The 23,554-nt window shown below is 37.7% G+C and overlaps 1 protein-coding gene across 1 annotated transcript in view; it reads left to right on the top strand.

Moving 5' to 3' along the window:
• The window catches only part of M1AP (meiosis 1 associated protein), an 86,762-nt gene that overhangs the window by 3,830 nt on the left and 59,378 nt on the right, over positions 1–23,554 (top strand). The window contains 2 exon segments of the mRNA XM_005906743.2: positions 21,698–21,883; positions 22,770–22,938. Coding sequence (XP_005906805.2) covers positions 21,698–21,883; positions 22,770–22,938 — 355 coding nt within the window.

Genomic DNA, 23,554 nt, shown 5'->3' with positions numbered 1-23,554 from the left:
ATTAAGGTTCTTACACTTCATTCAAAATGATAAAATATTGACAACAGTGAGAGTCCCTTGGACTGCAAGGAGATCCAACCAGTCCATTCTGAAGGAGATCAGCCCTGGGATGTCTTTGGAAGGAATGATGCTAAAGCTGAAACTCCAGTACTTTGGCCACCTCATGCGAAGAATTGATTCATTGGAAAAGACTCTGATGCTGGGAGGGGTTGGGGGCAGGAGGAGAAGGGGACGACAGAGGATGAGATGGCTGGATGGCATCACTGACTCGATGGACGTGAGTCTGGGTGAACTCCGGGAGTTGGCGATGGACAGGGAAGCCTGGCGTGCTGCGATTCATGGGGTCGCAAAGAGTCAGACACGACTAAGTGACTGAAATGAACTGAACTGATACTGTGATAAAGATGTATGTATGTATAAAGTAACACTTAAAACAACCACTTTAAAAAATCTGTGTAAAGAGACACACTCAGAAACACTATAGATAAATCAAAATGGAATTTTAAGAAAATAGTCAAGTAACCCAAAGGTAAAAGAAAACAGAGAAATGAAAACCTGAGGGAACAAACAGAAAGCAAAAAAAACCCAAAAACACCTGATAGGCTGACATACCAATAATTATATTAAATGTAAACACTTTTAATTAACCAATTGAAAGAGAGAATTCCCTAGCAGTCCAGTGGTTAAGACTCTGTGCTTCCACTGCTAAGAGGTCAAGTTTGATCCCTGCTCAGGGAAGTAGGATCCCCCAAGCCACTCAATGTGGCAATAATAAAGAGATTGGTGGAAATGGAGGGATGATCCAACTATATTCTATCTACAAGAAACCAACTTCAAACACAATAAAAGTAGGTTGAAAGTAAAAGGATGGGAAAAGATATCCCATGATAACAATCAGAACAGTACACCTAATAAAATATGGCTTCCTAGGTGGCACTAGTGGTAAAGAATCCACCTGCCAATGCAGGAGATGCTAGAGATGCAGATTTGATTGCTAGGTTGGGAAGATCCCCTGGAGTAGAAAGTGGCACTCCCTCTTTCCAGTGGCCTGGAAGATTACATGGATAGAGGAGCCTGGTGGGCTACAGTCCATGGGGCTGAACAAGTCAGACATGACTGAGCAATTGAGCAAACACACACAGTGATAAAAGAGTCACGGAACTAGAATAAATAATCCTAAAATTTATAGGGAATCCAAAGGCCTAGGATTGTCAAAGCAATCCTGAGGAAAAAGAACAAAACTGGAGGCATAATCACCCCACCACCACCTGAGACGTCAGACAATATTACAAAACTACAGGAATCAAAACAGCATTGGGGCTTCCTGGTGGTCCAGTGGTTAAGACTCCACGCTCCCACTGCAGGGGGCATGGGAAGATCCTACATGCCACGTGGTGTAGAAAAAAAAAAAAAAAAAGCATGGAACTGGCACAAAAACAGACATATGGATTAATGGAACAGAATAGAGAGCTCAGAAATAAGCCCACACACCTGCAGGCAATTGATCTTTAACAAAGGAAGCAAGAATACACAATGGAGCAAAGACTGTGTCTTCAGCAAGTGGTTTCTGAAAAGCTGGACAGCCAAGTGTAAACCAATGAAGTTAGAACACTCTGTCACACCATATATAAAAATAAACTCAAAATAGCTTAAAGACTTCAAATATGAAGCATGGCAACATAAAACTCCTAGAAGAGAACATAGGCAAAACATTCTCTGGAGTAAACTGCAGCCATGTTTTCTTAGGTCAGTCTCCCAAAGCAAAAGAAATGAGGGCAAAAACAAACAAGGGAGACCTAATCAAACTAGGAAACCATAAACAAAATGAAAAGACAATCTACAAAATGGGAGAAACTGGAAATTATGTGACTGACAAGGGCTTAATGTCCAAAATATACAAACTGCTCAATATCAAACAGTTCTATATAAAAAAATAAAATGAAAAATGGGCAGAAGACCTAAACAGACAAGAAGGCATATAGATGACAAACAAGCACAGGAAAAGATGCTCAATAATGCTAATTATTAGAGAAATGCAAATACGAATGACTGCGGTGAGGTATCACCTCACACCAGTCAGAATGGCCATCATCAAAAAATCTACAAGTAATAAATGCCTGAGAGGTTGTGGAGAAAAAGGAACCCTCCTACACTTTTGTGGGAATGGAAATTGGTGCAGCCACTATAGAGAACAGTATGGAGGTTCTTTAAAAAACTAAAAATAGTGACCATATGATTCAGCAATCCCACTACTGTATAGCTAGGGAACTATGTTCAATATCTTGCAATAACCTATATATCTGATTCACTTTGCTATACACCTGAATCTAACACAACACTGTATATCAACTATAATTTTTTTTTAATTTCCAAAAGAAAAAAAAAGAGTCAATCCAACAAGAAGACAGCAGTCTTTTTTTTTTTAATACTTATTTATTTTTGGCTTCATTGCTACTCATGGACTTCCTCTAGTTGCAGCAAGCGGGGACTACTCTCTGGTTACAGTGCACAGGCTTCTCGTGGTGGTGGCTTCTCTTGTGTGGAGCACAGACTCAAGGCTCACAGGCTTCAGTAGTTGTGGCTCACAGGCTCTAGAATGTGGGCTCAGTACAGGCTTAGTTACCCTACGGCAGGCAGAATCTTCCCAGGCCACGGATCAAATCTACGTCCCCAGCGTTGGCAGGCAGATTCTTAACCATTGGACTGCCAGGAAAGTCCAAGAAGACAGCAGTCTTAAATCTGTACCCACTAAACAACAGAGTTGCAATGTCTATTAACTGGTGAATGACTAAACAAAATGTAAAATTCTCACTCCATAAAACTGAGTTTCGTATAAGCACACTGAGGACAGAATGAAAGTGATAGTGATGTTTACAGCGATATGACCCATATGACAAGTATGTTCTACTGTGCCATTTTCCTTGTGCATGTCTGTCCCATGACCACACTTGGCTGTAATATCTATCTTTTGTCAGGCAACAGGGGTAGAGAAAAGCTGAGAGTGGTCTGGAAGGGCAAATAGAAAATATCCAGCATAGGAAGCTTCTGGGAGATGAGCTTATGTCCCAAACAAAGGTAAAAGGATTTTTATTTCCTTCTTCTAGTGACTAGGTTCTATGCCTCTGGTACTCAGTACATTTGTCTCTAGGTGAATCCTTTGATCCCTTAATCACTCTATTAGGAAAGACAGACGGTTCTAGCCTAAAAACCACTGACTAGTCATTCAGAAAAGATTAGAAGTTAAAATTTCCTTCCAGAAGATCGATAATTTCAACCATGGTCAAAAGCTCAAGAAAATCACTGAAGTAATGCCATTACCTTGTGTATCTCTGTGTGCATGCTCATGCTCACTTGTGTCTGACTCTTTTGCAACCCCATGAACTGTAGCCCGCCAGGCTTTTCTGTCCATGGGATTTCCTAGGCAAGAATACTAGAATGGGTTGCCATTTACTCCTCCAGGAATCATTTCCAACCAGGAATCGAACCCATGTCTCCTCCAATTCCTGCACTGGCAGGCAGATTTTTTACCACTGGGCCACCTGGGAAGCTCACCTTATGTATAGAAGAGTCCAGTCTTTGTTTAAATCCATTTTCTCTGACCTATCTAAGTATCTGACATTTTCTGTCTGCAGAGTTAGCTCAAAATATAAATGGAGAAAGAGAGCAGGTAGGGAGTCTTGCCTATGTTGAACACTTCAATTTATCTCCTCATATTTGATTTATAAGTATAATAAAATAATTCTGAACTTTTCATGAGGAATGTTGACAAAATTCATAATTTAAATATTAGAATTCCTTTTATATCCATTGTGCTCTTAATATAAATAAATTCTAAAATGATTAATCTCTCAAAGAGTTTCAAAAGAATTCCATTACTGTGAAGATTTTATCAATTCTTTTACCTTTTTTTTCGAGAGCAAAGAAGTTATTTAAATCATATAAGATCTACTATGGTATTTGAAGATCAGTACCGCTGTAATTTGGCTATTACATTTATTTTCTTATCCTTACTAGCTGATCTTCAATAGAATCATTTAAAAGTGGCAAATAATGGGAATATATTATATAAAGGAATATAAAGATAAACTCCAATACAGATAATATGTTGCTGCTGTTTAGTTGCTAGGTTGTGGCCAACTCTTCACAATCCAAGGATTGTAGTCTGGTAGGCTCCTCTGTCCATGGAATTTCCCAGGCAAGAATACTGGAGTGGGTTGCCATTTCCTTCTCCAGAGGATCTTTCTGACCCAGGGATCAAACTTGCATCTCCTACATTTGAGACAGATTCTTCAGAACTGAGCCACCTTGGAAGCCCAAAGATAATGTAATAAACTATAATTGAGGAGGGTGGGGAGAGTAAGAAAAGGAAAGGTACAAATTTTATGATTGTATAGTGGAGATTTTCATTGCTCATTAATGGATATTACTAAATAAATAACTTACTGGAATTATATAAACATGGAATTATAAAGACAACCACTAGAACAAATACAAACCTTTCTAATTATGACAAGAAAAACATAATAGAGCAGACAAATTTACACAGTATAGTGATTTTTCAAAATTTATGAAAACAGTGTATACCTTAAAATAATATTACTAAAAATAACTATATCTGTCACATTAATAAATGTGTCCTAAACTTATCTATTAAAACATTTAAAAAACACAGATTTGATTGCAAAACAAAATTCTGTATTCAAGAGACTATAACAAAGTGATTCAGAAAAGTTGAAAATAAAAGGAAGGGCAAAGGTATACTAAGCAAATGTACCCCTACAAAAAAAAACATGATTTGAATATCAGACATCATTGAATTTGCAGCAAAAAGCACTAAACAAGACTAAGTATGGCACTATAATATCAACACAAAGCAGGGAAGAGTAGAGAATTATCAAGAGACGCATGAGAAATATATTCAATACAGAGGGCTTGCTGGAGAGGGAGTCTATTAAAAATATAATAGTTTTGAATACCAATTACCAAATAATATAGTATCAACATTTTTAAAAGAAATATGTGTATAAAAAAAATCCACACCTTCCTGAAGTGCTCATGGAATATTCACAAAAGTTGACAGGATGTTAAGCCACAAATAAACCCAAAAACTTAGATGAATTCTAAAAACTACAAATAGATCAGTCAACATTCTCTGAACACAGTGCAGTAAAACTGGAAATAAGTAACAGACACAGAGAACAAAAAGTTTCTACCACCTGGACATTTTTATGCTGCTTAATAACTTTTGAGTCAAAGAGGAAATTCAGGCAAAAATTACAGTGTATCTAGAAAATAATAATAATGAAACACTACATACCGGAACATATGTGATACAAAAAAGGCAATGCTAAGAGAAAAAAATCATCTTTAAACTGTATGTTTTATTATTTTTAATTTTATTAATAAACAAGAAAAACTGAAATGACACAAGCAACTCAAGAAGAAAAGAAGAAACAAACTTAAGGAAAGCTGAAAGAAAGAAAAAAGATAGAAGCAAAGAGTAATGAATATGAAAATAGAAAATGGTAGAACAAATGAATAAATCTAAATATGTTCTTTGGGGGGAAAATAGGAAATACAGATCAACCATTATTAGTTAACTTAGTTTTAGGAAAAGAGCAGTGGGAAAGGCATGTGTACACAAAATAAGGTAAAAAGAATGTAACCATAGATATACTTGTGTGAAATACATAATTCTCCATGAAAATATAATTACCAAAAATGAATTCAGAAGAGATAGAAACTCACCATTTTCCATAAAAGGAATGGGAAAGTTATCAAAGAACTACCCTCCCCCAAAATAAAGTACTGGAACCAAATAGTTTTTGTTTTTGTTTTTTAATTTTATTTTATTTTTTAACTTTACAATACTGTATTGGTTTTGCCATATATCGAAATGAATCCACCACAGATATACATGTGTTCCCCATCCTGAACTCTCCTCCCTCCTCCCTCCCCATACCATCCCTCTGGGTCATCCCAGTGCACCAGCCCCAAGCATCCAGTATCATGCATCGAACCTGGACTGGTGACTCGTTTCATTTATGATATTATACATATTTCAATGCCATTCTCCAAAATCATCCCACCCTCTCCCTCTCCCAGAGTCCAAAAGACTGTTCTATACATCAGTGTCTCTTTTGCTGTCTCGTATACAGGGTTATTGTTACCATCTTTCTAAATTCCATATATATGTGTTAGTATACTGTATTGGTGTTTTTCTTTCTGGCTTACTTCACTCTGTATAATAGGCTCCAGTTTCATCCACCTCATTAGAACTGATTCAAATGTATTCTTTTTAATGGCTGAGTAATACTCCATTGTGTATATGTACCACAGCTTTCTTATCCATTCATCTGCTGATGGACATCTAGGTTGCTTCCATGTCCTGGCTATTATAAACAGTGCTGCGATGAACACTGGGGTACACGTGTCTCTTTCAATTCTGGTTTCCTCAGTGTGTATGCCCAGCAGTGGGGTTGCTGGATCATAAGGCAGTTCTATTTCCAGTTTTTTAAGGAATCTCCACACTGTTCTCCATAGTGGCTGTACTAGTTTGCATTCCCACCAACAGTGTAAGAGGGTTCCCTTTTCTCCACACCCTCTCCAGCATTTATTGCTTGTAGACTTTTGGATCGCAGCCATTCTGACTGGCAGGAACCAAATAGTTTTATAGGGGAATAATACCAAACTTTTAAAGGACAGATCTTTACATTTTTAAACTATTTTATACTGCAGAAAGAAAAAATATCCTTCCCGATTCTTTTTATGAAAATAACATAATATTGACCTTAAAATGCAACAAATATTGCAAAGAAAGAAAAACTACAAATCTGTCTCACCCAAAATCCCAACTAAAGTATTAGCAGTAGAATCCAACTTGTATTTAAAAAAGCATTTACAGGAATGCAGAGATGGTGCAATATTGAAATCTATTAATATAGTTTACTATGTTAATATATCTAAGAAAAATATGATAGTGTTTTTTTCCATAAGTACTAAAAAAAAGGTATTTAATAAAATGCAATATCCAATCATTAAAAAAAAAACTTAAAAAACTAGGAATGGCCATTCCCATAGTGTTTGTCGATGACAACTCAAAAACAGGATCTTATTTAATGAAAAACATTGAATATATTCCTGTATAAGTCAAATAAATTTACTATCATCACTGTTATCTAACAGTATTCGAAAGATTTTCACTGATATAATCACACACATAAAACGAAGTTAGAATATAGAAATAAGGAAATGAAGGGCTTAGCTGGCAGTCCAGTGGTTAAGACTCCATGCTTCCACTGCAGGAGGTGCAAGTTTGATCCCTGGTTGAGGAACTAAGACCCCAAATTCCACACAGAGTAGCTAAAAAAAAAAAAGAAAGAAGGGAAAGAGAGGGGAGGGAGGCTCAAGAGGGAGTTGATACGTGTATAATTATGGCTGATTTGCATTGTTGTACAGCAGGAATACAACATTGTAAAACAGTTTTCCTTCAATTAAAAATCAATTTAAAAAAGAAGAGAAAGATAAAATGATTATTATTTGCAGATTAATGATAATATATCTACAAAACCCAAAAGAACTAACTAGAAAATTATTTCAAACAACAAAAGAATTCATTACAATGGTCAGGTATAAATATTAATACAGATGATAGTACCCTTTCCCCTTCATGGATCACAGCCTTGTCTTGGATAAGGGGCTTGTGTGACTCAATGAAACTATAAGCCATGCTGTGTAGGGCCACCCAAGATGGACAGGTCATAATGGAGAGTTATGATCCACTGGAGGAGGGAATGGCAAACCAAAATTCAGTATTCTTGAATGAACAGTGCAAAGAAGTAGAAGGAAGCAATGAATTTGCTGGCATATTGAGTGCAGCACTTTCACAGCATCGTCTTTTAGGATTTGAAATAGCTCAACTGGAATTCCATCACCTCCACTAGCTTTGTTCATAGTGATGCTTCCCTAAGGCCCACTTGACTTCACATTCCAGGATGTCTGGCTCTAGGTGAGTGATCACACTATCGTGATTATCTGCATCTTGGTTATAACAGGATTAGTCAGAGGTTTTCAAGGAGGAACTATCCTCAAGCAGGATACATTGTTGTTATATAATCCTTAGTACAGAGTTTAAACTGAGTTAGTTGTTGTGTAATCATCAGTTCTAAGCTTAAAGAAAAAAAACGTTTTATGTGACTAAGACTAAGGAATGTAGAGGGGAAAAAAAGTGTCTTTTCCTCCTCCTTGAGAATTCCAGACCCCTGTCTCTTCCTTGAGAGCCCCAGACCCCTTTCTCCTCCTTGGGGACCCTGGACTTCTTATCAACCTGCCTAGGAATTGACTCCCTCAATAGCAAGGTGATCAAGCCAATCAATCCTAAAGAAAATCAACTGTGAATACTAATTAGAAGGACTGATGCTGAAACTGAAGCTCCAACACTTTGGCCACCTGATGCAAAGAACTGACTCATTGGAAAAGACCCTGATGCTGTGAAAGATTGAGGGCAGAAGGAGAAGTGGGTGGCAGAGGATGAGATGGTTAGATAGCATCACCGACTTAATGGACATGAGTTTGAGCAAACTCTGGGAGATAGTGAAGGACAAGGAAGCCTGGCCTGCTGCAGCCCATGCTATCACAGAGAGACATGACTGAGCAACTGAACAACAACAAAAGTACCCTTTGTATTCTGGTTGTTATTCCAGAACAACCAACTACAAGTTAAAATGGCAGAAAAGTTCTCATCATAATAACCAAAGTGATCAAATAAATGCTTATGAATGAAAATAATAATAAACATGAAAAATTTTATATGAATTGAAATGCTTTTGAGAAACACAAAAGAAGACTTGAACAAATGAAAAGTCATTAGTTCTTGGGAGCATTCAGTCCAGAAAGATGTCAGTTATCTCTAAATGAATCTATAAATCCAGTGCAATTTCCAGTTAAAATTTCTAGCAGAATAGATATTTGATAATAAAGTTAAAATTAGAAATAAAAAACAAGAATAGCTAGAGATTCTTTCTCTCAAATATTAAACAGGTATTCAAACAGTGTGACACTGGAAATTGAAAAAAACAAAGCAATAGAATATAATTTAAAGTCTAGAAATAGAACCAAATATATGGTGGGATTTAGTGTATAATAAAGATGCTATTTAACATTAGTTGGAAACAGTATTCAACAAACTAGGTAGTTGTGGAGAAAAATTAAGTTAGATTCATACTCACAGTTCAGTTCAGTCGCTCAGTTGTGTCCGACTCTTTTCGACCCCATGGACCACAGCACTCCAGGCTTCCCCTGTCCATCACCAACTCCCAGAGCTTACTCAAACTCATGTCCGTGATGAGTCGGTGATGCCATCCAACCATCTCATCCTCTGTCGTCCCCTTCTCCTCCTGCTTTCAATCTTTCCCAGCATCAGGGTCTTTTCCAACTATTTTTACTTACAACTTATACCTATATAAATTCCAGATGGATCAAAGATTTAAATGTAAAAATTGAAAATGTATAAGTACTAGAACAGATTGTATCATTTTGGGTTCAATCAGGAGATAGAAACCACAGTAATTTTAAAAAGGAAAATTTACACAGAATATTTTAACATAGTTTAACCTATTAAACTATGCATGCATGCTTGCAGGCTGAGGGAGAGATCTCAAAGAAGGACAAACTTGAAAAGGGGACCCCTTTCCCAAGGCTGGGGTTTAGAGCCAGTTGGAGAATGTGTGGTTGTAGCTCACTGGATACAAAGAAGATACTGGTTTGCTCAAGCTAGTGCTGGTCCATGGCTACTGGGACAACAGGAACCTTTCAGGTATAGGCACAGTGGCCAATGCACAAGCATGCAGAGTGGAGTGCCAGTGTGGGCAGGAGGCCTGGAGTAAGCAGTATCCATGTTGAAAAGAACGGCAGCATTGGAAGGACCTCCAGAGACAAACCTCTGAGAGGAATGACAGGTGAGCAAAGGGAGTCAGGCATCAGTGCAGGCAAGAGGCCTGAAGCATGCGGTGTCCTGGCTAAGTGAACAGCTGAAGGTGATCAGACTAGGGCTAAGAAGTTCCTAATGTCTTAGCTCAAGTTGTGACTGACTGGTTTAAACAACAGACATTTATTTTCTTGAGGTTTAGAAAGCTGGAAGGCCAAGGTCAGGGTGCTAACCTGATCAGGCTCTGGTGAGAGCCCTCTTCCATCTTTCAGACAGCAGCTTTCTTGCTATGTGCTCGCATGGACTTTCCTTAATGCATGTATTGTACATGAAGAGAGAGCTCTGGTGTCTATTCCTCTTATTACAAGACACTCATGACTTCATCAAAACCTAATTATGTCCCAGAAGCTTTGCCTCTCATCACATTGGGAGTTAGGGCTTCAATACATGAATTTTAAGGGGACACAAACATTCAGTCCATAACACCAAGGGCCTATAGGTTCTGGGCATTTGGGTGGAACACTGCGAGGTTGTTTCATCCCCATTGGTTTTAGCAGAAACGTACCTTCCTCCTGCAGTGTCCCTCTAGTACACTCTACTCAGAAAACTTACCATCATGATTACTGTGAAGGAGAAAGGCTTAATTGACAATAAGTTGACAGCATGCAGAGCTTGGGGGGAAATGTAAGAGTAAGAAAGGCCTTTCTAACCATAACACGAAACCCAAAATTCCAAAAGTAAAAGATTAATAAATTCACTTGAATAAAAATAGAAAATATACACTTGGTCAAAAAAAATACTAGGTGTAAAATCTAAAGACCATATGAGGACAGATATTTGCTTCTATATCACAAAGAGTTAATTTCCATAACTGCATAAAGGTTTCCTTAAAATCAATAAAAATAATGACCAATAGTCTAATAGGAAATGAGATATGATATGAACAGTTTTCAGAAAAGGAAATACACATGACCTTGAAATATTGAATATGTTCAGTCTCACTCATAAAAGAAATACAAGTTGAAACTGCTTTGAGATGCTATTATTTTTCAGCTATCTGATTGGTAAAGACGTTTTTAAGTTAAATGACAATGTTTTTGAGGATTTAAAGAAACAGGCACCCTTGTATACCATTTATGGGTATATATTTTAACACAGTTGCTATAGTGGGCAATTTGGTGACAATATCACAATTTACATACCCTTTAACTTAGCAAGTCTGCTTTTAGAAACTTATCCTACATATATGTTTTCATATGTGCAAAAATGGTTTTAGATTATTCATTTTAGAATTGTTTAGAATAGCAAAAGATTGGAAATAACCTACTGTCAATTAATAGGGAATTGGTTAAATAGAGTTATGGTCCATCTATTAATGGAATCCTATTTAGCCATAAAAATTAAGATACTTTTTATCTATTGAGTGTAATGATTACCCAAATATACTGTGTAACAAAATCAGGATTCAAAATAGTATCATAATTGTTGGGGATTTTCTCCCCGGGACTTGGAAGCGATGAACCTGAAAGAATGACACTCAGACAGTCTCTTGCAAGAACTGACAAGTTTATTTCTGCAGTCAAGCTTTTTTATAGAAGCAGGAACAAAGAGCTTAAAGTATACGGCCAGCAGAGCACATACGGAGTTAACACATAATCAGTAAAAACATTTCAAGGACAGCGCGCTCTAAATGACTCATGGGCTTATCCCACAACCCGCTTTCACAAGTAACATCCCTATTTATTATTAACTCTTGGTGCTGAGCATAACCAAAGGCAGGAGATGTTTTTCTGTCCGCAGTGCAAAGCCGGGTACTTCGGGCCCTTCGCCATTTTCCCAAGGACTTTCTCCTTTTATGGCTATTTTGCACTTTGCTTCCCAACAATAATCTCTTCTGTTTTGGTAAGAAGAAAGTTGGAAAGTGAAAGTGATAGTCGCTCAGTTGTGTCCAACTCTTTGCAACCTCATGAACTATAGCCTGCCAGGCTCCTCTGTCCATCTAATTCTCCAGGCAAGAATATTGGAGTGGGTTGCTATTCCCTTCTCCAGATCTTCCTGACCCAGGGATCGAACCCAGGTCTCCTGCATTGCGGACAGATTCTTTACTGTCTGAGCCACCAGGGAAGCCCATTTGTATTTCCTTTTATGTAAAGATATATCTCTGGGAAGATATCGAATAAGCTGATAATATTGATTGCCTGCAGGAAACTACTGGTTAGCTGAAAAATAAGAGTAGGAAGGTGACTTTTTCTACATGTTCTTTTGTAACCTTTGAATGTTTGTTGAATGAGAGGAGAAAAATTGCAACAAAATTTTGGAAACTATAATACAAGTGAAAAGTAATAAATGACTTAGCAGTCCCCAAGAGAGCTAAATCTTAAGCCAGTAGTGGGAAACCCAAGAGAGAAAGCAGTTTAAATCACCAATTTCTCAAAAGGCTTAGGAACTAACAAAATCAAGTACTTTTGAAAGTAAGAATGTAGATGGAACTAAAAGTAGAAAAATGTTAACCATCTGTTTTAAAAGCAGCTTGACCTTTAGATCCTCTCTTCTACTCCAAAAACAACAAATTGATTCGTCACATTTGATTTGACATTGCAACATGCCCCATACCAATGGACATGTAAAAATTTCACTGAGGTAGAAGTCCCCTGAATTTTAGTCAAATTTATTTCCTACATACTGGCTTACAAATGTCTTACCAATAAGTTAGAATAGGTGCTACTTCTTGCTCATTAGGTCCACTCAGCATGTCATTAATGTAAAGGGCCAGTGTGATAACTTGTGGAAGGAAATGGCAATCAAAATTCCTGTGAACTAAATTATGACATAAGGCTGGAGAATTGATACACCCATGAGGTAGGATAGTGAAGGAGGTGTATTGCTGGTCTTGGCAGCTGAAAGCAGACTGCTCCTGTGGGACATTATAGACAAGAGTGGAGAAAAGGCACTTACCAGATCAATAGCTGTATACCAGGTACCAAGAGATGTGTTAATTTCTCAAGCAATGAAACTGCATCGAATACAGCAACTGCTGTTGGAGTTACCACCTAAGTAAGTTTATGATAATACACTCTCATTCTCCAAGACTCATCTATCTTCTGCACAGGCCATATAGGCCAAGTTGAATGGGGATGTGGTAGAAATCACCAACTCTGCATCTTTCAAGTCCTTGATGGTACACTAATTTCTACAATCCCTCCAGGAATTCAGTATTGCACTTATTGTTTTCCTAAGTAGAGACAGCTCTAGAGACTTCCACTTGGCCATTCCCACCATAGTTGCCTTCACTCCACAGGTCAGAGAACCAATGTGGGGATTCTGCCAGCTGTTAGACATGTCTATTCCATTTATACTTTCTAAAACTGAAGAAATAGCCATAGGATGCATTTGGGGACTCATCAGACCCAACATAAAATTTCACTGATCACTTGACTGCCATAAGCCCCTGCTCTGATTGGGGTCAACAATAATGTTCAGGACCTCTGGAAATAGTGTCCATTCATAGCCAGTATCCAGTAGATACTGAAAGGTCTGATTATTCCCTTTACTTCAGTGTACAGATACCCTTGTAACTTTCAAATCTTTTGGGTCCTTTTTGATAATTTTTAAATTATTCATGGCTTTGAATAATCCCTCTTACTTCTTTAAACATCTTAAAGGTACTTAAATATATTTAATATTTCCAATATCTGAAATGGTATTCTAATTCTCCTCTTTGTTGTTTCTGTGGACTCTCACTCATAATATTTATTATCTAACTGATTTTGTAATTTTGGATTATGAGTTTATCTTAAACTGATCTTAATGTGTGAAAATTCTGTGAGGTCTTAAGTTTATGGTGTATGTACATCTAGAAAGGATTTATGTTTGCTTCAGTCAGATGCCCTGAGGTGCTATCACCCCAGGACCACTTTAAGTTATGTTTTAAACCTAGGGTTTCCTAGACCCTGTTCACTTCAGTTCAGTTCAGTTACTCAGTCATGTCCAACTCTTTGTGACCCCATGAATTGCAGCATGCCAGGCTTCCCTGTCCATCACCAACTCCTAGAGTTCACCCAAACTCATGTCCATCAAGTTGGTGATGCCACCCAGCCATCTCATCCTCTGTTGTCCCCTTTTCCTCCTGCCCCCAATCCCTCCCAGCATCAGATCTTTTCCAGTGAGTCAACTCTTCGCATGAGGTGGCCAAAGTACTGGAGTTTCAGCTTTAGCATCATTCCTTCCAAAGAACACACAGGGCTGATCTCCTTTAGAATGGACTGGTTGGATCTCCTTGCAGTCCAAGGGACTCTCAAGAGTCTTCTCCAACACCACAGTTCAAAAGCATCAATTCTTCGGCTCTCAGCTTTCTTCACAGTCCAAGTCTCGCATCCATACATGACCACTGGAAAAACCATAGCTTTGACTAAATGGACCTTTGTTGGCAAAGTAATATGTCTGCTTTTCAATATGCTATCTAGGTTGGTCATAACTTTCCTTCCAAGGAGTAAGCGTCTTTTAATTTCATGGCTGCAGTCACAATCTGCAGTGATTTTGGAGCCCAAAAAGATAAAGTCTGACACTGTTTCCACTGTTTCCCCATCTATTTCCCATGAAGTGATGGGACCAGATGCCATGATCTTCGTTTTCTGAATGTTGAGCTTTAAGCCAACTTAGGCAAATCCTAAACTGACATAAAGGAATGTATGTAGTTTCTAGGTTTTAGCAGTGATTTCTTTCTCATTTCTACTCAGAGCTCACATAAGTCAACAAGTTTTATTGTCATCTGCTTTGACCAGTGAGTGGATTCTTTCTAGCCCACCTTTTCACTGAGAAAATAACCTTTTGAATGGTCTTAACTTTTTGAGCCAGGGTAGCGTTCCAACTCTTCTTTACAAGGGCCTAATGCCTTGTCTCCTTTTCCCTTTCAACACAAAGCCTTTGGTTCCCAAGATCAGCAAATAAAGTCAAGGCTTTTATGCCTGTCTAACACTGTAGTTTCCTGTTGACCCCCCTTTGGTACTTGGGGATTTCCCTTAATTTCTTATGAATTCAACTATGCATTTAAAAGATATTCTAAATAGACATTTCTCCTAAGAAGATATACAGATGGCCAAGAGGCAAATGAAAAGATGTTCAGTGTCACCAATTATTAGAGAAATGCAAGTCAAAACTATGAGGTACCACCTCATACGAGCAAGAATGGCTATCATCAAAATATTCACAAACAATAAATACTGGAGGATGTGTGAAAAAAAGGGAAGCCTCCTACACTGTTAGTAGGAATGTAAAGTGGTACAGCCACTATGGAGAACAGAATGGAGGTTCCTTAAAAAACTAAAAATAGAACTACCATATAACCCAGCAATCCCACTCCTGGGCATATATCCAGAGAAAAACATGATCTGAAAGGATACATGCACCCAAGTGTTCATTGCAACACTGTTTACAATAGCCAGGACCTGGAAGCAAACCAAGTGTCCATCAGTATAAATGGATAAAGATGTTGTACATATATATAATGAAATATTACTCGGCCATTAAAAAGAATGAAATTATGCCATTTACAGCAATATGGATGGATCTAGAGATTTGTCATGGGCTTCCCTGGTAGCTCAGTTGGTAAAGAATCTGCCTGCAATGCAGGAAACCCCAGTTTGATTCCTGGGTCAGGAAGATCCCCTGGAGAAGGGACAGGCTACCCTCTCCAATATTCTTGGGCTTCCCTGGTGGCTCAGATGGTAAAGAATCTGCCTGCAGTATGGGAGACCTGGGTTCAATCCCTGAGTTGGGAAGATCCTCTGCAGGAGGGCATGACAACCCACTCTAGTATTCTTGCCTGGAGAATACTCCCATGGACAGAGGAGCCTGGTGGGCTCCAATCCATGGGGCTGCAAAGAGTCAGACACGACTGAGCAACTAAGCATAGTGCACAGAGATTTGTCATACTGAGTAAAGTAAGTCAGAGAAGGAAAAATATTGTATGTCATCCCTTATATGTGGAATCTGAAAAGAAATGATACAAATGAACTTGTAAAATAGAAGCAAACTCACAGACTCAGAATGAACTTATTTTCCAGGGGGATGGATGAGGGGAAGGGATAATTACGGAATTTGGGATGAACATATATACACTGCTGTGTTTAAAATGGATAACCAACAAGGATGTACTGTATAGCACACAGAACTCTGCTTAACCTTGTGTGGCAGCCTGGAGGGGAGGGGAGTTTAGGGAAGAATAGATACATGTATATGTATACCTTCTCTGTTCACCTGAAACTATCACAACATTGTTAATCCGCTATACCCCAATACAAAAAAAAGTTTAAAAAAAGATGTTTGTGTTTTATCTGGTATATGTATTGTTAGCTGGTGAAAGAGTGTGTTTCAGATATCTAGTTTATCTGTAAATGCTTTTTTTACACATTAAGATTAATGTCATGCTGATTATATACATTGCAAATACTTACCTAGTTTGTTTTTTGTCTTTAACCTTATTTGTATTTTCCTTTACTTAACATAAAAACTTATTTTTTATATGGTTAGATCTTCTCATTTTTCCCTTTGTGTTTTCATACCTTTTTTGTCATGTTTCCAAAGACCTTCCCTACCATAAGATAGTATCCTTTTTTTCCTACTATTTTCCTGGTTTATTTTTTCAATAAATTTCTCATTACTGAGTAATTTTAGATACATCAAAAAGTTTCTAAGTATGGAATTCCTATATTTTTAACTTATATTTTCCTCTCCATGAAATTTTTTATATATGCATCCCTTTACCATTTATTCAAAAATAATTTGTTTAATACAACTGTATTCCAGGTACTGTCCTAGGCCCTGCAGACATGGCAATGAAGAGAGAGCTCAGATTCCTCCTTTAATATATTATTATATTGAGCTTATATTCTAGTGAGATAGACAGACAATAACTGGTCAGTATACTTTGGAAAAATGTCATTCTCGTGTGGCTCTTATCCATTTGTATTCTGAGGCTATTTATCTCACTTGTTGTAAAGTTAGTAGTGAGTGGGAATTATTTTTTTTTAAGGTACGTAGTACATCATAAGTGGGCTTCCCAGGTGGTGCTAGTGGTAAAGAACTCGCCTACCAATGCAGGAGACATAAAAGACGCTAGTTCAATTCCTACGTTGGGAAGATCCCCCGGAGGAGAGCATGACAACCCACTCCTGTGTTCTTGCCTGGAGAATCCCATGGATAGAGGAGCCTGGCTGGCTACAGTCCATAAAGTCGCAAAGAGTCGAACACGACTGAAGTGACTTAGCATGAATGCACGCACACACATCATAAGCACATAATAATAAATGTTTTTTTTAAGTGGATGAGTTAATGGACCTATGTCATTTACATAGACAGTATATTTTCTTCACTTATTTTTATCAGTTGTAGACTAGGCCCATTACAATACAAACCCCTTCTGTTTAATTAGCAATGTCTTAAGTGTTTTTAGGGTTTGATCATCATGATAAAAAAATAATAAACAGTTAACACTGAGTACATACTGTGTGCCATGAATTAAGTCATTTAGTATTCTTTAAGATAAGTATTTATATTCTCCTCATTTTCTGGTTGAAGAAATTTTAGCTTAAGGACTCATAGTCAAGAAGAAGAAGAGAGAGGTTAGGAACTCAAGTTGCATTTGGATCTAAAACTTGAACCAAGACTAGTGCTTCTTTATTCATAAACTGTCCACCTACTCTTCAACAAGCATCCTCTACTCTTATCAGGCATATTCCTTCTTTCTCTCTGGCACACTACATTCACTTTCAACCTCCATAGATGCTTATATTGAACTTTCAGCCTCTCTACCAGCCCCCCAACAAACGCACACATATACATCTAAAATACTGTATTCTTTTTACAAACCTTATCCTTTAAATTCTAAGCTCAATCTCACCCCCTTTCCAACAACTCTTTTTCTAAGTTTCTAAAGTATCAATGGTCTATAAGTCTCTTCCACCTGTGATACACATAAAACTGGGGCTGTAAGAGTTCCTAGGGCATGGGAATATATAATTTTCAAGAATTGTTATTATAGATCTTCCATTTCTACTGTATTCTTTTCTAAAACTTCTATAATTATGCCTATGATGAGGGTGTCAGGCTCCTTCTTCATTCCTACCATCCCTTTAACAATTACTTGTCTTCCACATCACAAAGAAAACCCAAAAATAAAAAGGATGAGGTGAAAGGAACATATCTTTCACCCACTATAAATTTTACTGTGATGAATTGCCATGTGGTTTTAAAACTTCCAAGGACACCAAACAAAGGAATAATTCAAAATATTGACATCAGTGTAAGAAAGAAAATGACTTAATGATTGGGTTAAAAATCTTTTGCAACCGGGTAGTCTCCAATTTTAACAAAATTGAAGGAAGACTAAATTGAGTAGCAGCTAATAGATCATTAAAATAATTTTATTAGTATATCCATATGTAATTTTTGGCATATAACTCAGAATGAATTTGACAGTTTGTTTGACATCTGTATTTATCAGGATGAGGTTTCTCAGCACTAGAAACCTCCTAGAAAATAGAAATAGGATTAATACTTAATGTTGTGCCATTTAATCAATAATTTATTTATTCACACATACCTTAACTAACTAAAGAACCCAATGTGCTCACCATTGAGATACATTTCTAATTAAATTTTATCCTTAATGCCAATAATTATCAAAATTGATACTATATATGTTGTTTTGATCAATTTATATGAACAATAATTTTAAAAATAGTTCAATCTAGATAACTCCTTAGAGCCTATGGTCATAGGAAATTTTAAAATCTGATGACATATTTTTGATGCATAGAAATATGATAAGATAATCAATAAAAGACTGCCAACCAGAAAGTTCTATTACATTATGATAAAACTAGGGGAAATTGAAATGGAAATATGAATTCAAGGAGAAAATGAATAATATTAATTTCCATCTGTTAAACTTTTAAAATTGAAAAAATGAAAGTATCAAATTCTTATGATATTAATATTTTTAATAAACATAATTAGATTATGTTTTAAAGAGTTGTATTATAGTGTCATTTTTAAATATTGATATTTAAATATACTGGAAATTATATATCCTTAACAACTACTTACACTTAGAATTTTTAAATCTAGATGTCAACATAATATATAATAGAGTATATCATTTTTCATATTTTTAGGGAGTACATGAAAAGAAATACTTAATGGCTACTGGCCTCATTTGTTCTCATTTATTTCTTGAGTAGGTTTCTTATCTTCCTGTCTAGATTACAAGTTCTCTTTGTATAAAAATTATATCCTATTTCTTCCATTTTCACCAGAGATTCATGAAAAGGAGCAAGTAAGCAAAGTAACATGCTCATGAATTTTATGTGTGTTTTGCAAATATTGCTCAGTTCTGCTCTTTGATCAGGAAAGTGTCTTCATCCCAAATATAATTTCTCCCCACCCCACCCCCACCTGCTATTGATGCCTGGCATTCCTTCAAATAGTGTCACAAATTTTAATTCCACATTTATTCAAAATGTATATATTCTTAGGAGACGTAACATTGATCTAGAATCATATTAGATTAAACTACTTCCTGAGAACAAGTTTTTGTGAAGGAGAGTGAGGACAGTCAGGAGATTTACATGTTGACTCCTTGACCTGATTGCAAACAAGCATCTTTTCTTTACTGAAGTGACCCTGAGGGGCCTGTTAGGTAGGACCTTATTGGAAAAGGTCAGTTTTCATTCCAATCCCAAAGAAAGGTAGTGCCAAAGAACACTCAAACTACCGCACAATTGCACTCATCTCACACACTAGTAAAGTAATGCTCAAAATTCTCTAAGCCAGGCTTCAACAATACATGAACCGTGAACTTGCAGATATTCAAGCTGGTTTTAGAAAAGGCAGAGGAACCAGAGATCAAATTGCCAGCATCCTCTGGATCATCAAAAAAGCAAGAGAGTTCCAGAAAAACATCTATTTCTGCTTTATTGACTATGGCAAAGCCTTTGACTGTGTGGATCACAATAAACTCTGGAAAATTCTGAAAGAGATGGGAGTACCAGACCACCTGACCTGCCTCTTGAGAAACCTGTATGCAGGTCAGGAAGCAACAGTTAGAACCAGACACGGAACAACAGACTGGTTCCAAATAGGAAAAGGAGTACATCAAGGCTGTATATTGTCACCCTGCTTATTTAACTTCTATGCAGAGTACATCATGAGAAACGCTGGGTTGGAAGAAGCTGGAATCAAGATTGCCAGGAGAAATATCAGTAACCTCAGATATGCAGATGACACCACCCTTATGGCAGAAAGTGAAGAGGAACTAAAGAGCCTCTTGATGAAAGTGAAAGAGGAGAGTGAAAAAGTTGGCTTCAAGCTCAACATTCAGAAAACGAAGATCATGGCATCTGGTCCCATCACTTCATGGAAAATAGATGGAGAAACAGTGGAAACAGTGGCAGACTTTGTTTTGAGGGGCTCCAAAATCACTGCAGATTGTGACTGCAGCCATGAAATTAAAAGACGCTTACTCCTTGGAAGAAAAGTTATGACCGACCTAGCTGCTGCTGCTGCTTCTAAGTTGCTTCAGTCGTTTCCAACTCTGTGCGACCCCATAGATGGTAGCCCACCAGGCTCCGCTGTCCCTGGGATTTCCAGGCAAGAACACTGGAGTGGGTTGCCACTTCCTTCTCCAATGCATGAAAGTGAAAAGTGAAAGTGAAGTTGTTCAGTCGCGTCCAACTCGTCTCGACCCCATGGACTGCAGCCTACCAGGCTCCTCTGTCCATGTGATTTTCCAGACAAGAGTACTTGAGTGAGTTGCCATTGCCTTCTCCGGACCAACCTAGACAGCATATTAAAAAGCAGAGACATTATTTTACCAACAAAGGTCCGTCTAGTTAAGGCTATGGTTTTTCCAGTAGTCATGTATGGATGTGAGAGTTGGACTATAAAGAAAGCTGAGCGCCGAAGAATTGATGCTTTTGAATTGTGGTGTTGGAGAAGACTCTTGTGAGTCCCTTGGACTGCAAGGAGATCCAACCAGTCCATCCTAAAGGAGATCAGTCCTGAATATTCATTAGAAGGAGTGATGTTGAAGCTGAAACTCCAATACTCTGGCCACCTGAGGCAAAGAGCTGACTCATTGTAAAAGACCCTGATGCTGGGAAAGATTGAAGGCAGAAGGACAAGGGGATGACAGAGGATGAGATGGTTGGATGCCATCACCGACTCAATGGATATGAGTTTGAGTAAACTCCGGGAGTTGGTGATGAACAGGAGGCCTGGTGTGCTGCACTCTATGAGGTCACAAAGAGTCGGACATGAATGAGCAACTGAACTCAGTTTTAAATGATCAACCACATCAAAATCCTCATTTCTGGTAAAATATCACTCTTGAATAGAGTGCCTCCCAGTTCCTAGACTGACTGAGAAATGAAGAGTGACACATTGAGAGTGACACTGCTAGGCCTCCAATTTGCAATAAAACTGAGCAGTCACAACTGAACCTTCCTTTGGGAGAGTGAATGAGTTAAAACACATTTTCTGTTTCTAGTAACTCCGCATAATCAATGCCTTTTGGCTGCAAATTGTAGGGAAATTTAGGGAAGGTTTTAGTGCAGTGCCTAGAATGGAATGTGCATTCCATAGATCTTGGTCAAATAAATGGATTTTCAGGAAGGGAAAAGTACTCAAGTAATAATGGATAATAAATTAGACTGCCAATTAATCTGTAACCTGAGTCACTAAAGATGTGCACCCTTGATTCATTTTTCTCTGCAGCAAGTGAAAGGGAACTTTGCTAGGCTGCAGGCCTGCATCTCAGAACTCCGCATGCTGCAAAGAGAAGGTTGTTTCAGACCACAAGGCACTTCTCTGCAGCTGGCAATAGAGGATGGGCTGCAGCAGTTCAAACAGTACAGCAGACACATGAGCACAGGTGCAGCTCTGACCTACAGTTCCCTGGAGGTAAGAGATGCTGGCCTTAGGACACTAAGCTTTCTTCCCATTTAAGTCCATCGAAATCCTTCATTATTTGCCATCCTTCTGTTGTTCGCTGTTTCATTCACTTGAAGGTCATCACTAGGCACTCCATTGGGTATGTGAGTGAGTTAAAATACATTCAGTCTCTGTAACATCAGGCATCAAACAAATGAGTTTAAAAATAATTATGCTCTCATCCATATGCTTATTCACCAATCAAAATGTCTAAGTACAAAAGAAAATTGCATATATTTAATACTTGCCTTCCAGAGTTTGATGTTCAGCCTGGATTCAGATTGAGCAAGGAGAGACATCCAATGGAAGTACCACTGAGAAAAGAGCATATAAGCTCTCTGATACTTAGTACACATCTAACAAGTGGAATTTAAGGATTCTGTTTCCTTTGTTTCTTCATAAAATCAAAGCACTTTGAGCAAGAGGGATACTGCCTGTGATTCAAGCAATCTTAAAAGCTGAAACGCAGTGGGGGACTTCCCTGGCAGTCCAGTTGTTGAGACTCCGTGCTCCCAATGCAGGTGGTGTGGATTTAGTCTCCGGCTGGGGAATTAACATCCTACATGCTGTGGCATGGCCAAAAAAACACTGAAACAAGGATGGCTTCTCACTAGTCACTTTCTGGGATAGATTCAGTGTGTTTGGAAGGGTGCTGTGATGATCTATCGCACCAGACCTCTCCCACCAGAATCTGTCAAATAAAACTTGATTTGCAAGTTACAATTAAATCCTCTTCTGTGCTCTAAGACACTACTACCAATTTCTTCGATGTTTATCCTCTAGATCTAACCTCTTAACATTCTTCACTCTGTACATCAGCGAAAGAGGGCACAATGATTCTTTGTTTTATTTCCAGATTACCGTTCTGACTTCACAGCCTGGAAAAGAGGTGGTCAAACAGTTGGAGGAAGGATTGAAAGATACAGACCTAGTCAGGATCAGGAAGCTTCAGGTGGTTGAGATCACAAAGGGAGTCCTAGAATGTATGAACTCAGCATCCCCTGTTGAAGAGCCCAGCAATGAGGGTAAGGATTAAATGAAAAGGTTAAAAGAATGGGTAGAATTTTAATGAGTAGTCTTTTACAGCTGAGGAAGATTATTTTCCATGGTCTTTTTATATTCCTAAATGAAATAAATCCAACAGATTTCACTGTGGTCCAGAAAAGTGTTTCTAGGTGATACAGTTCAGTTTTTAATCTTATTTTTAATTTTAGAAGCTATATATATATATTAGTGTAAAATCTGAAACATTATAGGTAAAGAAAATTAAAAATTCCTTCCTCCTCAAGAGACTGGGGTATCCTTTGTAATGTTCTAACAAATAGATATATAGAAATACTTTATATTTTAATGGGATCATCACATACATAATAATCTGTAACCCTCTTTGTGTGTTGTACAGCTGTCTATGTTAGTATCTGTAGACATGCTTCATTTTTTACTGGATACATGATGTTTTTTTACTTTCTGGTTGGACCATAGTTTGTTTGTTTAATTGCTTATTAGTGAATAACTTGGTTTATTACATTTTGCTGTATGAAGAGACTTACATGCAGGGCTGGCTTCATTGGGCCTATGACCAGTACAGTCATACAAGGCCCTGCATTTAAAAAGATCCCATGCTTAGAATTTAATGCTTTT

Source organism: Bos mutus, chromosome 11 (assembly GCF_027580195.1).
Source record: "Bos mutus isolate GX-2022 chromosome 11, NWIPB_WYAK_1.1, whole genome shotgun sequence".
Classification (NCBI taxonomy): domain Eukaryota; kingdom Metazoa; phylum Chordata; class Mammalia; order Artiodactyla; family Bovidae; genus Bos; species Bos mutus.
The sequence above is the reverse complement of the archived record's forward strand: the minus strand, read 5'-3'. Positions and strand labels throughout refer to the sequence as shown.